Source organism: Pelodiscus sinensis, chromosome 5, assembly GCF_052426305.1.
Source record: "Pelodiscus sinensis isolate ZL-2025 chromosome 5, ASM5242630v1, whole genome shotgun sequence".
Classification (NCBI taxonomy): domain Eukaryota; kingdom Metazoa; phylum Chordata; order Testudines; family Trionychidae; genus Pelodiscus; species Pelodiscus sinensis.
The window spans coordinates 110652967-110668827 of NC_143056.1; the positions used below are offsets into that span (position 1 = coordinate 110652967).

At 41.4% G+C, this 15861-nt stretch overlaps 1 protein-coding gene across 4 annotated transcripts in view; it reads left to right on the forward strand.

The window, feature by feature from the left end:
* The window catches only part of INSC (INSC spindle orientation adaptor protein), a 278332-nt gene that overhangs the window by 222675 nt on the left and 39796 nt on the right, over nucleotides 1–15861 (forward strand). For all 4 annotated transcript variants that reach the window (XM_025186251.3, XM_075928031.2, XM_075928027.2 and 1 more), the window contains 2 exons: nucleotides 10578–10749; nucleotides 13593–13771. In XM_025186251.3, coding sequence (XP_025042036.3) covers nucleotides 10578–10749; nucleotides 13593–13771 — 351 coding nt within the window. The remainder of the gene's footprint in view (nucleotides 1–10577; nucleotides 10750–13592; nucleotides 13772–15861) is intronic.

Consider the following 15861-nt stretch of genomic DNA (forward strand, 5'->3'; position numbering starts at 1 on the left):
AAATTGTCCAACAAAGCACTCACAATCAGAAATGAAACACAAGATCCTTCCTATTAATTGTAGGTTTAGGTTGTTGTTGCAAGATCTACTGGGTTAGCCATTTTTGAATGAAACTATTCCTAATTTAAATAATGCAATTGCCTTCTGGGGGAAGAAAATTCAAAACTCCAGGCTAGTTTGGAAAATGATATGGCTCAAGTATCAGTTACTAACTGAAACAAAATATGACAACGGATGCCAGGAATTTGGTATCCATTAGGTTTAAATCCATTGATGCTGATGGGCCTGAAAGAAGTTTCACACTATATTTTACTGTATAAAAAAGGAGGGGGAGGTATAGATAATTAATTCCTAAGGCCTCTTTTTTTCAATGGCAGCCATAAAAATAATTGCACTTAGTAGTGTTGGGGGTGCTGATTATATACAGGGCTTGAGAGTTTGGTTCAGTGGCTTTCAGGTTATGAACATTGCTATATGATTAGGTTGCCTGTGGTAGAAAGTGAGTGGCCTCCGTGACCCAGGAAGTTTCTTCCAATCCTGTGTTTCCAACACTAATTTCCTGGAATGGCATTTGTAAAGATTTTAATGGCAACAATTGTATTTAGCCTTTACTCTGTATCCTCTTGATTTAATAACAGTGGACCAGATGTTTAGCTGGTGTATATAAGCAGAGCTCCCTCAAAGTCTGTGGAGCTATGCCAGCTGACACCTGCTGAGGATCTGGACAACATTTCAAACTGGCAACTGCTGAAATATGAAATAGTGCCATGTGGAAGGTGGAATTATTTTTTGTCTCGTTTCATAATTTTAAAGTGGAAATTGCAGGCAAAAATGGGCCTTTTGCATTTAAAACGTGCAAGATGAGTTAAAAAAAATCCATACACGGTAAAGATGAAGCATTATACGATTATAATTATAGGATATATTTCCATCTTGATGATCAGGGATTCATGCTCATAAATATCCATTCATTAAAATAAGGATATATTGTATGTCACTGTATTCTGTTTTGAACAGTTGCAATACAGTGGAAGGTCACTTTATGTTTCATCCCACAGTTTTGAAAATGCAACGTAGTGCTAATGATGCAAATGAATTTTTCTTCTTCACAAAGACAAAATGGGATCATTTCCCTCTTTTCCTCTCCCCAATGATAAGTTTTCAGTACGGTTTATGCTCGAGTTGTAATCCAGCTCTAAAGCTTTCAGCTATTCTGCCTTGATACTGAATGCATTGCTTTTTAGTTTCTCAAGGACCATAGTGTTCATCTCATTACCTGTAGCTATGAGCTATTCTGTTCTGGCATTAAATTGCAGGTGCTAAACACTAATACATAGGAAGTGTGGAACAAAGAAAAAAACTGATATTTTTCTTCCATTCCTCCCAATGTTGTCCTTTGAGAAGCAGTCTCCATTTTCAACCCCCCAATGTGGGTCACTTACCCTGTGAATTGTGAAACACAATTTGAGGCATTTCCCCATATTCTTTTTCAGTCCCCTTTATCCTTATAATCCCACTTCCTCTTTCCTTCACTCTCTCCCTTCCTTTCTTCTAGAATAGTGATAGAAATGTAGCCGTGTTAGTCTGGTGTAGCTGAAACAAAATACAGGACTACAACCCATAATGCCCACAAAACAGACATTAGACAGGATCACAAAGAAAAAACAGTTTCTTGCCATTTCAACCAGAAAGGACACTGTCTCAATGACCTAATCACATGCATCCTACTTCAGAAGACTTTCAAATCTGCACTTGAAAGGAAATCCTCTGAACTGGCATTCATGCTAAAATTCGACACTCTCCACAGGGGGCTGAACAAATACCCCCAACTACCTTACCCATTACAAAGATAGCTTCCCCAATTATCACCTCTAATACCATCAACTCACAGACATCTACCCTTCCCCACCTCTAATATTATTAACTCACAGGCATTTACCTTCCTTTCCTCCCGCCCCCCCCCCCCCCCGCATCTGCCTTCTGTTCTGAAATGTGATTTGTCCTTTTCATATGTGTTCATTTTTTTTTAATTGTATCCTTTGGTATATATGGTTGTGACTATTTTCTTCCACTATTTGATCTGAGGAAGTGGGTCTGGCCCAAGAAAACTCATCATCTAATAAACTATTTTGTTAGTCTTTAAAGTGCTACCTACTCCTGTATTTTGTTCCTTTCTTCTAGTCCTTTTTCACAGTTACAGTACCTGTTGGTCAAAGAACATTTCTTCTCTCAATAGCACAGCTCATGCTCCCTCCAGCTGTGCCTCTCTTCTGCTGTAAACTGCTGTTTCTCCCCAGCAGAACCCAGACGGGGGTTCCTAGAATATCCAAGTGAGTTGACTATGGGAGTCTCCGGGAAAGTAGTTGATAAACATTAAGGATATTTCTTCTTGTCAGATTGAGAATCATCTTAGGGAAGGGGAATCACATTATGCGCTTAGGTCAGGAAATAGTAATCAACTAGGTGTTGATGGAGGATGGGCAGGGAGTGTCAAGTGATCAGTTCTTTGGAAAAGGCCTGCTGAGGTACAATTTGTGGGTGGAGACAGAAATTAGCGGGTGGTTATAAAGGTAGAAGGGCTCTTGTTTTCCAATATGGGTCGTAGTAAAGATGAGATAACTTTTCAGACATTCCATATTAGCCACTTCATTAAATGCCCAGTTGCTGTTATAGAACCCTATTTTCAAGTAATGTTTCTGAGAAATAAAAGTGTATTGACAAGAAGATAAGGCCCTAGATGCTGGAAAAGAGGGTTGGTGCAGATGCTGTTGTACACCCTGACTTGAAATGGTTTCCATCGTATGCAGGGTTTACATCTTGGTTCCATGACCCTCCGCACCCCCTATAATAAAATCATCCCTGGATAAGTCTACATTTTTTCACTCTTGGGAATCATTTCCGTTCCAAGGGTATCCACACATGAAATTGATCACCTGTTCCTATTTGTCACACCACTTAAATATACATAATAAGGCTATCTTTTAGAATTGAAGCTATTTGTGCTTTTCCAATAAATATCATAACGATGTACATAATAAAATCAAATAACATTCCTCAAATGCAAAGTCTCTGCAGGATCTTGTTGCATAAATAGAATTCCTTTGTTTGTGTTATGCTTCCTGCCCATCCTTTTGTATTGCCAAGGTGCTGAACAAATTTGACATTTATCTGATTACCTCACCAGAATTAAGCAGAAAACAGGGCAGCCCTCCAAAGTTCCTTTCAGTGTGAAAGCTAATTATATAAATGCTTTGAGCAGCAGTTTCTTTTTGGATGTTTAAGTGCTTTTATTAGATTGTTCTCTTGTCATTTTAAAATTTATTATTGGACACTTATAAATGGTGTTGGTTGCTGGAGTTTTTTTTTTAAAGGTGGTTGCCAAAACTGCATAAAAGCAGATTTTGGGCTAAATTTGCGTCATTGCAAAAGGGGTGGGGGGGTGGGGAGATGGCTAACCTGGCTTTTATAAGTCTAAAATATCAAGTGTATCTTTTTACAGGCCAGCCAGGATAGATCCTTTTTATATTTTTCTTACTATTAAATCAAGACTACTTTTCCACATGCAGCAACTCAGTATACTAAAAGTATCAAAGCAAAAGTCATTAACAAGCTGAGGGAAGGCCATTTGTCCTTTATATTTTAATACTGGCTTTTAGGTATGAACAGCTAGTACTGGGCAGAAGCTCTATTTAGTTGCATGTCTTTTACATACCGTGGGTTGATTCTCTATTTGTCTTGTACTTTGCATAGTCTTTTGCTTCTGCACTAAATCAATATAAACCACAGGCCCATAAACAGCTAAGTCAAATAGGCACTCTATCTTAGGGCATTTTACTACAAATCATCACCATGCTGGCTGAACATTTGCCATATATAATGGATAGCAGAAGTGAAATCTCTCTAGTGGACTTAATGGAGTCTGTCACTTTCCCTCTTAATTTTTCTCCCAGATCACAAGTTCTCCTCTAAGACAAGTGGTAGCATTTTACACCTATTTTGCACAGATGCATATGACGATACAAGATACAAGCCACTGAGGAAATAAACCTAAAGTATGTTGGAGGGGATCAGGTATTACACTGCCTAGGAAGGAGTGCTCCTGTGGATGGCTTCGTGGGCTAATCCTCAGATTTGCAATATTTAGACACAGTGGAATCATAGGTTCTTCTGAGTCAGAACATACTTCTGAAGAAGATCAGTTTAGTTACATGGAGCTTCCTGTGTTTGGGGCAAAGGAGAGCTTCTGGTGAAGAAACAAAGATGTGAGTGACTACCTGGGCAATAGAGACATAAAATACTCCCCATCATCATTTATATAATAGTTAGGAGACTTGCCCTGGTGTCCTTGGTCTGCGTTTTCCACTTCTACTATGTGTTGTACACTGCTTGTTTGCTGCTTTTTAGTGATACTTTTAAAAAGTATATGGCTTGCAAAGACATGGGAATGAAATGTAAAACAGTGTTCAGGAATATTCTTTAGCCATTGTGTTCCTGTTTCCTCACCTGATGCCACCAACTTGCTGCATGTGGCCAGAGCTCAAAGTAAAGTATTAAGACGGAAATAAGGAATTTGTATATTTCCCTTCTTGCTCACAGAGCAGTGAGTGACAGGGGAACGAAAATGAGTCCTGCTAGAGCTGGCTATTCTTGTTGGTAGGTAGAGGGCATCTACAGTTGCACTTTTCAAGGAGATGCTTTTGGCAAGCTTCACAGTAGCAGAAACAAAGAGACCCTGCTGTAGTTCTTCACAGACACCATTATGACAGGAAACCAGGCTGCTCAGACTGTCAGCAAAGGTGCAAGTTAGTGCCATGTGTTGGGTTTGAACTAGGGACTTAAGTGAAAGTCAGTGTAACACATTACCAAATACTTGAGCTAGGCTCTACTGCAGTATTTTTGAATTCTTGAAATATACATAACATTTTTAAACTGACTATTATTATTAGCGTTTTTTCATCCCAAACAAGGTGTGATACCAGAAGGCTTCGGGATGACAAAAGTAAGGTTTTTTTTTTACTTTTTGCTAATGATGTCTAACACACGTTGGCTAGCAAATCAGTTTGTGAAGACATACTGATTTTTGACAGAGTTCTATTAATATACCTTGAAGCTAAATGAGTTCGGTGAATCTCCAGTTTCAAGCTGTAGAATTCTGCCATATCTAGAAGAAAATATCTGGCTCTAGGTAGATTAGCACTGAAAACTTGTTAAAAAAATTTAACATTTAAAAGCAATGTATCTCTTCTTGTCATTTTTTTACTGTAACACCGTTTGTAATCAGTTGGAAAATAACCCACAGGGATGATGTTTCATTTGTTGATTTTATTAGAGATCCAGTTGAATATTTATATTTCCCTTTTAAAATCACATCCCTTTTAAAATCACTGATATTCAAGAGGGTAATTCCTGTTCCCAAGAAGCTGATAGATCGTCTAGAGTGCAGAAATTGCCACTGCTTACCAAACAACGTAATTTATGTCTGTTCAGACATTTAATTAAGGTAACTTGGCATTGTATATTAATAAATAACTAAAATGGGAACAAGAGAAGCTTTAAACAAACCATTTAGAGATGAATGACTGAACATTAAAAATATGCATGATGTAAGGAAACATTGACTGGTTGAAGAGAATGAAGTAGCTCCACAAGCCATAATTGCATGACTGGTGAGTGCATTAGACCAGTGGGTTCTCCAGAAGCCCAGGGCCTTGACTGCTTTATTACGTGTGGTGGTTAGACAACTGAGAATGTGGCCAGTCCTCAGAACAACAGAGTATGCTCAGGAAGCCATTCCTGGCATTGATTTATGGGGCTAGATTCCTGACTGTGAAACAGGCTGCTCAGATCTTTTCTGCTCCCTGATATCTCTGAAAAGTGCCAAAATAGGGAGTTGAGGGGCATCGGGGAATAATCAGAAAAACCACACATCCAAAATCTAAGTCTCCTCTCTTTGTCATCTTCAAGTACTGCTTCATAATTAAAGAGAGCAATACGCATGCCCAACATGGCAACATTTCCAAAGCTTCCCTTGATGCTGGTATGGCACTTTCCTTATTTTTGATGTGGGTTTGTTGTAGTCACACACACATAACAATAAGCTCCTGTTTTTTGCTCTTGGAGCTCCACAACACAGTTTAAAATACAGGGATTAAAAAAAACTCCCCCAGGGATTTATTTGCCCCAAAATTACAAATGAAGATATAGCTAAGATCTAATGAACTTACAGTAGAGTTCTCTATAGTAATTGAGAAGATGGCGAAGCAAGAGTTATATTTGCTTTCTTCCTTTTTTCCTCCTTTCCTCCTATTATCATTCTTCATTTTTGGAAATGGTGGGTTGCTCCTAGGAAGATGCTCTCTGGGGTGAGGCTTTATGTTCAGGCCTAAATGTAAGACTCAGCTCTTTGGCAGTCAGGCTTATACTCAATCTGATGTTGTCTTATAGAGTTTTAAAAATCTTAGTGCATTAGAGACCTACGTATAAGAGCCTTATCTTGGAGCTACTCTAGTGCAACATGCAAGAGTCTCTTTGGAGTATTGCTAGCTGCCTTGAAGGGTCATGAACAGATAGTTTCAGAGGGTATGTCTACACTAGAAAGTTAGTTCGAACTAACGGACGTTAGTTCGAACTAACTTTCCTATGCGCTACACTAGCGCTCCGCTAGTTCGAATTTGAATCGAACTAGCGGAGCGCTTAGTTCGAACTAGGTAAACCTCATTTTACGAGGACTAACGCCTAGTTCGAACTAGCTAGTTCGAACTAAGGGCTGTGTAGCCCTTTAGTTCGAACTAGTGGGAGGCTAGCCCTCCCCAGGTTTCCCTGGTGGCCACTCTGGCCAACACCAGGGAAACTCTATGCCCCCCTCCCGGCCCCGGACCCCTTAAAGGGGCACGGGCTGGCTACGGTGCCCGTGCCAGGTGCAAGCCTGCCAGCACCCAGCTAGCAGACCCTGCACCTGGCACGGCACAGAGCCACCCACCCGATGCCCCCCAGTCCACCCCCTCTTGCCGGGACCAGGCTGGCGGCTCCCGGGAGCTTGCCCTGGACCGCAAGAGGCGGGCACCTTCCTGGGCTAGTGCGGACATCGTGGACCTCGTCCACGATCTCCGCACTAGGCACAGGAAAGTGGCCGTCTAGGGCAGGAGAGCTGCCAGCCTGGCCACCCAGGACCAGGTGTGCATGAAAATCAAGGGGGTCCACTGAGACCCCCGACACTGAGCCCTGAGCTTACAATGGCCGTACTGGGTCAGACCAAAGGTCCATCTAGCCCAGTAGCCTGTCTGCCAACAGCGGCCAACCCTAGGGACCCTGGAGGGGATGGACCGAAGACAATGACCAAGCCATTTGTCTCGTGCCATCCCTCTCCAGCCTTCCACAAACTTTGGGCAGGGACACCACTCCTACCCTCTGGCTAATAGGACTCCATGGACCCAACCTCCATCACTTTATCTCACTTCCCTTTAAACTCTGTTCTAGTTGTAGCCTTCACAGCCTCCTGCAGCAAGGAGTTCCACAGGTTAACTATTTGCTTTGTCAACAACAACAACTTTCTCTTACTAGTTTCAAGCCTGCTACCCATTCCTTTCCTTTGGTGTCCTCTAGTCCTTCTTTATGGGAACTCAGGAAGAACTTTTCTGAATGCACCCTCTCCACCCAACCCCTGCTTTTAGAGACCTCTATCCTGTCCCCCCTCCGTCTCCTCTTTTCTAAGCTGAACAGTCCCAGTCTCTGTAGCCTTTCTTCATCTGGGACCTGTTCCCAACCCCTGATCATGTTAGTTGCCCTCCCCTCTCCCAGCCTTTCTCTTCCCCTCTCCCACCTCCTTTTCCCAGTCTCCCCCAGTTTTTTTCAATAAAGACAGAGTCAATGTTGGAAGAAACGTTATCTTTATTTTGTACATCAATAAGAAGGGGGGCTAGGGAAGGGCAAGTGGAAGGAGGTGAGGGAGGAATGGGGTACGAGCCCCCGATGGGGAGGACTGGGCTGGCTCTGCGGGCTTCTGGGGGTGGAAGCTCTCCTGCAGCCCCCCAATTACTCCCTCTCCCCAGATGGCAGCCTGCGGCAAGTGCAGCCGGGCTGATGGCCGAGTGGTGTGATGTGCCCAGTGTGGGCACTCAGGGCACTCCAAGCCAGAACTTCTTTGCAAGCGGGGCACCCCTTAGAACTGTGTGTCCGGGGTGGGGGTCGGGACCCTTTAAGCGCAGCCCTCGGCTAGCCTGAGACAGTATCTCCATGCTCTAAGTCCTCCTTTTATGCCCTGCCGGCACTGCTTCCGGCCATCATTAAGCCCTGTTCAGAGTCCACTCAATGTGGACTTAGTAGTTCGAACTAGCAAAACGCTAGTTCGAACTAGTTTTTAGTTCTAGATGCGTTAGTTCGAACTAGCTTAGTTCGAATTAACTAATTCGAACTAAGTTAGTTCGAACTAGCGCTGTAGTGTAGACGTACCCAGAGTTATCTTAGACCCAGCCAAGTACCTTGTAGACTAGAATCTGAAATTCAGTTCAGGAAGGACTAGGCAGCAACTGGTGTTCCAAGTATGGATGTGATGTGCTTTGTTCGCTAATAGGAGTGCTGTGGGGCACTGCACAAGCTGTAATTTCTTCAGGGAAGTCCTATTAATTTGCAGTAGTATTACTGGGCGATGACAAACACATCTTGGCCACACACAGATATTTGAGAGTCTCTTAAGGGGTGGCTTTCCCATAAAGTAGAGGTATAAATATTTAGTAAAAGATATTGAATCAACAACCCCCTTTATTTATTATGCTGATTCCACCTCCAGTTAAATTTTGAGCAAGAAATTGGTTCCCCTCTGAATCTTCCTCCTGGAGGCAAGTCTGTAAAGGAGAGTTATAAAAATCTGTCAAACTACCATGAGCTGATAGAGAACAGAAATAATGTAAAGAAGCAAATGGAAAAATAGATTTTAGAGGAGCTTCCAAACAAAGCTTACCAAAAGGGTAATGTATTTTAACTTCAGGCTGAATTCGACAGTCAATTATTTGAGATTTGTGTGTTACTCTTAGATCAATGGAATTACTGTAGATTTACATGGATGTAACTGAGAACAAAATCTGTATAATTGTGTGCAATTTCTGTGTTCATAAATGTAAAACAGCCTTAATAAGCACATCTGCCTACCTACATAGCAACATGGTGAATTATTCAAGAATATGTAGGACAGTTAGGATGCATCTACACAGCACCCCAAACTTGAAATAAGGCACGCAATTTGCGCTATGCAAATATACACAGTGCCAAATTTTGAAATAACACATTATTAAAAAAAATGTGGTCATTTGAAGGAGTGGGTTTTGCCCACAAAAGCTCATGATACTATTTACATGTTTTGTTAGGTGCTACTAGACTATTTGTTGTTTTTTAAGTTTTTCCTGTTACAGACTAACTCGGCTACCCCTCTGAAGCTTTTGAACATTATTTTAAGACATCCCTTAACCCTCGTGGAACAAGGGTTACAGGGATGCTGAAATAGCATACCCATTATTTTGAAAAATATTTCAAAATAACGGGCGTTCTGTTAAGATACAGGGTAGCTATTTCGGGATACTTTCGGTATCCCAAAATAGCTGTGCAGAGTAGACGTACCCTCAGAAAACAAGTTTTACTGGTCTACAAATACATTGATTATGATATTGTCCATAGGTATTCCATGACTCTTTCCTGATGTTTATCTAGATAATAGGTATTAATTTTTACAGTATGAGTTGTCTCGTGTTGGCTGTTTTACACCATGCTCTGTTGGATCTTGTTACATATTGAAATGCTACACTATGACATCGAATAAGTGTGTATGCCTGGGTGTGTATTTATGCCTGCTAAAAGGAACTTACTTTGAAGATATCAGGCATTCCAGACGTACAAGACTATACAAATCTTTATTTGATTTTACTTTGCAAAACTTGTAAGGAACTGGTAGCTTTATCTCTTGTTTGAGATAGCATGTGTCTATACTGCATTTGTGTAAGCTTCCCAGAAACTGCTGGTCTGTGACAATCTTGCTATTTCTGTCATGGCTAGAGGGTGACAATTCTAGGCCTTCATCCTGCATTGACTCCTTGGTGCATTGTCAATGAGTTCTTCAATGTTACACCCGTGAGGAGCTCATTGCAGGGTTGGGTAAGTTTAGTGAAGTAACATGCACAAACAGGGACTTAGAAGAGACTGTGACATAGTATCAGCTAGCTTTGACAAATTCTTATTTAGAGTGGGATTCTCTGTGCTTCGATCCCCGCCAAAACATGTTCGTTATATTTGAACAAAATCAATTCAGTTGCTGTATGTATGTTATAAAAGCTTGGAGGGGGATCCCGCCCCACACACTATATTCTGAGGATAATTTTTCTATGTTGCACTTCATTTTTAAAAAGTCTAATTCTCATAACTTTTTATTTGGTATGTCATTGAGCCCTAAGGTTCAAGTCAATTTTGAGAAGAAATGAGCTCAATAGTTCTATAAGTGGTATACAGTGCCCACAGGTAAATCCTAATTTGGTTGTGCAAATATTTGTGTCAATATTTAATCTGTATCCGACTGTTCTCTCCTCTTTTCCAAGGCTGATGGGATATTATGCTTGGCTGACATTCTTATGGATAGTACCCATTCTGAAGCCACTCATGCTGAAGCAGCAGCAGTCATTGCACAGATTACATCTCCACAGCTCTCTGTCACTCAGCATCTCAGCAGCTTTCTGGAGAACATGGAGGACATTGTTACAGCACTTGTCAGTAAGTGTATCGGGCTTGTTTTCCATCTTTCTCCTTAGACTCACTGGAAACAGGGGGATGGAGAGGGGGGGGCGAACCTGATGTTGGAAACAAACTTACCTCCTTTTGCAATGTTCTCTAAGGACTATTTGTCGTTCTAGCTCCTATAATGTTTCACAGTAGAAATCTATGTAGAACAGGTCTATTGTGTTAAAGCCTGAAGTTGGAAATGCTTCTATAGTCTAATGTTCTTGACTGAGCCAAAGTTCAACTACAATGTATTTGCAAAAACAGTTACCATTTGAGACCTTAAAACATTGGGCCTGATGATTATCTCACCTACGCTGGTGTAAATCAGGACTAACGATATAGAAGCCAAAGGAGAACTGTTAGGATAAAACTGGTGAAGTGAGTCAAGAATCAAACCCATCGGTTTTTCTACAACTGTATGATATTTTATACCAAAAATTACCATATAACTTGTTGTTTTGTGCATTAGAAAGTGGCCTTTTCATTAGCATTTCAGTCCATGCAAAAACAAGAGGGGGAATGTAGTCATGACATGTACAATATAATGATGAAGACCAAAACACATTGTTGTGTTTTGGGTTGTTGTAGATATAGATCTTGTTGTTTTTATAGTAACTAGTTTAGGTCACTGGGGGTGAGTGCAGCTGGTTTGGGCTGGTTCTACTTAGTTTGGTGTTATGGAATAAATGGACACTTGCAGCTGCTTTCAGCTCTCTGTGTTCCAAGTAATTTCTTTCTAATCTCTGTAACTCCAAACAATATAACATGCATACTCCAGTCAAAAATGAAATACAGCAGTGTCTGGGGTTTGCCTTTATCTGGGGCTAATGCGAATGTTCTTGTAAATTAAGAAGCTACTCTCATGGTCTGAGATGTCTTTAACATCTCTATTTAGTCATTGCTAGTTTGGGGATCTTTTAGGGTATGTCTACACTAGCCACCCTAGTTCGAACTAGGGTGGCTAATGTAGTCATTCAAACTTGCAAATGAAGCCCGGGATTTAAATATCCCGGGCTTTATTTGCATGTTCCCGGGCGCCGCCATTTTTAAATGCCCCATACTTCGAACTACCTGCCCGCGGCTACATGCAGCACGGGCTAGGTAGTTCAAATTAAAGCTCCTAATTCAAACTACTGTTATTCCTCATTGGAGTAGCGGTAATTTGAATTAGGAGCTTTAATTCGAACTGCCTAGCCCGTGTCACGTGTAGCTGCGGGAAGGTAGTTCGAAGTATGGGGCATTTAAAAATGGCGACGGCCAGGAACATGCAATTAAAGCCCGGGATATTTAAATATAGACATACTCTTAGTTTTTAATACTGTTTTCTAGCCTCTCTAGTACAAGAATCTGCCGATAAGGGCTTCATCTACTCCTTCCATCTTAGAGATATAAATGTTTATTTATCCTTAACAATTCATAGTTGCATACATTACAGATACTGGATCCATCATATGCATAACCTGCAGAAGAGATACATAGGTCTCTGCTCTGACCCATTGAGCTCATGCAACCAGCTAGGGCATTGGACCTTTAATCCATTACAGATAAGTGACATGCTCTTAAGCAGGTCTGTCACATTACCTGTTGAGAAGTCATTGCAATTCTTTTGTAAAAGCCTGCACATCATAATCTTTCCAAGAGGAGAGAATAAAACTCACCTGAAAATCACTCCATATTTTGAAAAACTTTGATCTGTCCACCCAGCTGGCACTCTGCCCAGGCATTCCACGTTCACAAACACAATACAGATGAAATAATCATTACCAGTGCCCAGTTATGTAAGTGCATAACACTCACAAATCTGGAGTCAACAGTCCGATTAGTACTGAATAAAATGTTGAAACCTGTAAAAAGGGGAGCTGACAGCCTGGGCAGGCCCCTGGGCAAGTTGAGGGAGGTGACTCCTCAACTCTGTGCGTGTGTGGGGAGGAGAGGTGGGGGTGGCACATCTTCAAAGTACAAGGGAATCCAACTTCCTCAGTTGTCAATTTATGCTTCATAATCCGTTTGTTGAGCTATTTTGCTACCCGTCAAGCAATCTTTATGCTCAGCAAATGTGCCCAGCCAGGAATATGCCAAAATGAATCTGTATGGATCTGAATATGCCAAAATGACTCAGTGAGATGAGGGCTATTTCCTTTATTGACATGGCCAGATCATCAGATGAAGCATGATAAAATGTACCAAACCTAAGCAATATAAACTTCAGGAATAGAATGACTCAAATTTGGGAAAGCCTTTTCAGTCCCATCATCAGTTTCCTTGGAATATTTATAGCTGAGTGATTGAGTGACTTTTCATATTTTTTAATTTTTAAAAAACACTGAAATGAAATTGCTGGGTGACTCAGATCTAGTTAAAGTAAATGTGTATATGAATTAAAAGGCACTTAGGAGGATATAATAATAGCTGTGTCTGCAGCATTTTTTAAGAAGACTGCAAAATTTAAAAATACACAGGATAGGCTTAGTTTGTAAAAAAAAAAAAGGTTTTAGGAACGGTAAGATAAATTGCAGAATTCTATTCGCATGGATCCATTAGTTTTCCGATCTGCTGACTGCATCTCATTTTATTTAGGAATATAACATTTATCTTGAACAACTTCCAAATAAGAAAGTTAAGTGTGATAGCCTAGGTCACGAATTAAGTGAACGCTCCCGAGACTTGTATTCTAGATTTATTTTACCATTCATACCTGCTTCTGTGCAGTCTGCAAAAATGCAAGTAGAAATGCCTAATATTCATTTCATAGGAATATTTAACTTGCATACAAACCTTTTCATGTTGGAGGAGTAAATGATTTATTTTAATTAAATTATTTTCTGCATTTCTAGAATTGTGCCAAGAGGCCTCATCTGGTGAAGTTTTTCTTCTAGCTTCAGCAGCACTTGCCAATATTACGTTTTTTGACACAATGGCTTGCGAGATGTTACTTCACTTGAATGCAATGAAAATTCTTCTAGCAGCTTGCACTGATAAGCAGATAGTCGATACACCATATTCTCGAGATCAGGTGAGAGGTTTCTGAACTAAGTGTTATGTTTCCCCATGATGATAGCAGTCAGGCATAATTCCTGTTATGAAGTGACACAATAGTTTCACATCTAATATCCAGTTAATTTCCCCATAATTAGCAGGGGATGCTACAAAGAATTCATTTCCTGGGGACTGGCTTTCTGGTATTCAGTCAGGAGCTACGCAGAAGCTGATCCAGCCAACTGCTTACAACAAAATTCCCTCTTTCTCCCATCCCAAAACTAGAAGATAGGCAGGAGTGCAACTAGGGGGCATGCAGGACAAGCCATTCATGCAGTCCAATGGCCACAGGGTGACCCAAATCCAGAGGTGAAAGTAAGTGATTGCACCCCAGTGCGGCACTCTGGTGAGAAGAAGCCGAGGGGCTGGAGCTTCTTTGCTGCAGCTGCTCCCAGCTGGGCTCCTACAGGCTGCCTTGTTAAGAAGCAGGCATCCAAGCAGGTGAAAAGTGCTGGCTGAAGGTGCATGCACCCCCATCAGGGGCTTCCCTAGCCCCCCTGTGCCCTGATTCCTGCACCCCCCACACACATTCCTTCTGCCTGAGTCTTCCAGCTCCAGCTCCCTGCCCGAATTCCTGAGCCCCCAACCCTCCTTTGCCCGGAGCCCCCCACATCCTCAGCTCCCTTCCCTGACCTTATCTGCAGTCTATAATGAAGCAAGAATGTTTAACAAACTTGGCAGTCATTTCAATTGAACGCAGGCTTGTATGGTCCACCCCCTTCTCAGAGGTCCTGGGCACAGGGGCTGGCCTGAAAGCAAGATTGCATGAGACTGTATGTATACGGTTGTTTACGATATAATGTATGTCTCAACAAATCTCCATGTTGAATAATTAGAGAATTATATTATGGGATGCTAAGCAATGCAGGTGATTGCTTTCAAACTGAAACCACGGGACAGTTGATTTTATGAGTAACTTGGGGAGAGATGATTTTTGACTTGCAACACATCACTGTTTGTGTGGTTCTTCAAATGAAATGCTAGTCACAACTAACTATGCAAACTTATTTAATTGCTCTTTAATACATGGAGAAGTTGTGGTAAAATAATTAACATTAGCTAAGCAATAATGCTCAGAGGAAAGTCGTAACGGGGGGTGGGGAGAACTAAAGTTATAGCTTGCATGCTCTCCTCCCCACACACAGAGATCAGCTAGTTGCACCCCTGAAGATAGGTAAAACATTACGTCAGACTCAATAGGCGCAGTAGGTTTTTTCTCCTTACATCAGAACAAGAGAGATTGCATGCATTAACATCTAGCTGCTCACCTAGAACAGTTATAAAATTGGCATAGAGTGTGAATACAGACACCAAAAACTGTTCACTAAGTATCCTGTTTCTTCATGGTCAGGGACCTCAACCTTCCCCTGTCAGAGAAAGCAGGTGCTCTGTGGCATTTGTATAATGTCTGCATCATGTTGCCTTCGTGAATCTTTAACGCTGATGGATTCAGGAAGGTGCAACTGAGACGCTGGTGGCTAAGGGACACTTTTCAGTCTGTTCATGGGGAGACAAGTATAAAAATATTTAAAAACCCAAACTCTGTTCCTTCTGAATTCCCACTTGTCTTGTATCCTCAGTGATGCTAAAATTCTCACCTTGCCTGTGAAGTTGTGGAACTGCAGTCTCACAGCTTTTGGTCTTCCAGGGGGACAAAGGCTTAATGTGCAGCGAACGCATCAATTTTAAAGCAGTTATGTTTGCAATCCTGGTTTAATGCCTCAGTAAGCCCTGGTTCACAAATGTTTATGGGCTAGGGGAGGCCTTTGACTCAGTCCTGGAGTCCCACAGTTAGCTCCTGTTTCCCACATAATCCTGAGGTTGGTCCTATTTTTGCAGCTGCTTGCTGGAGATGTACTCTGATGAAATCATGGCCTCTCTTCCTCTAGTTTCTAGATAATTTCCCTTACCTCTTCCAATAATGGCATGTATTAAGCTTTCCTGCTGTGTTGTCCTGAGGGGAAATTTCTTCCCCCCGCCCCAGTAATTTTTAGGTCAAAAGTAGAGGAGAGACAGATAATACATTATGATCAAGGCCTTAGGATGAGATTTTCAAGAGTTAAGAGC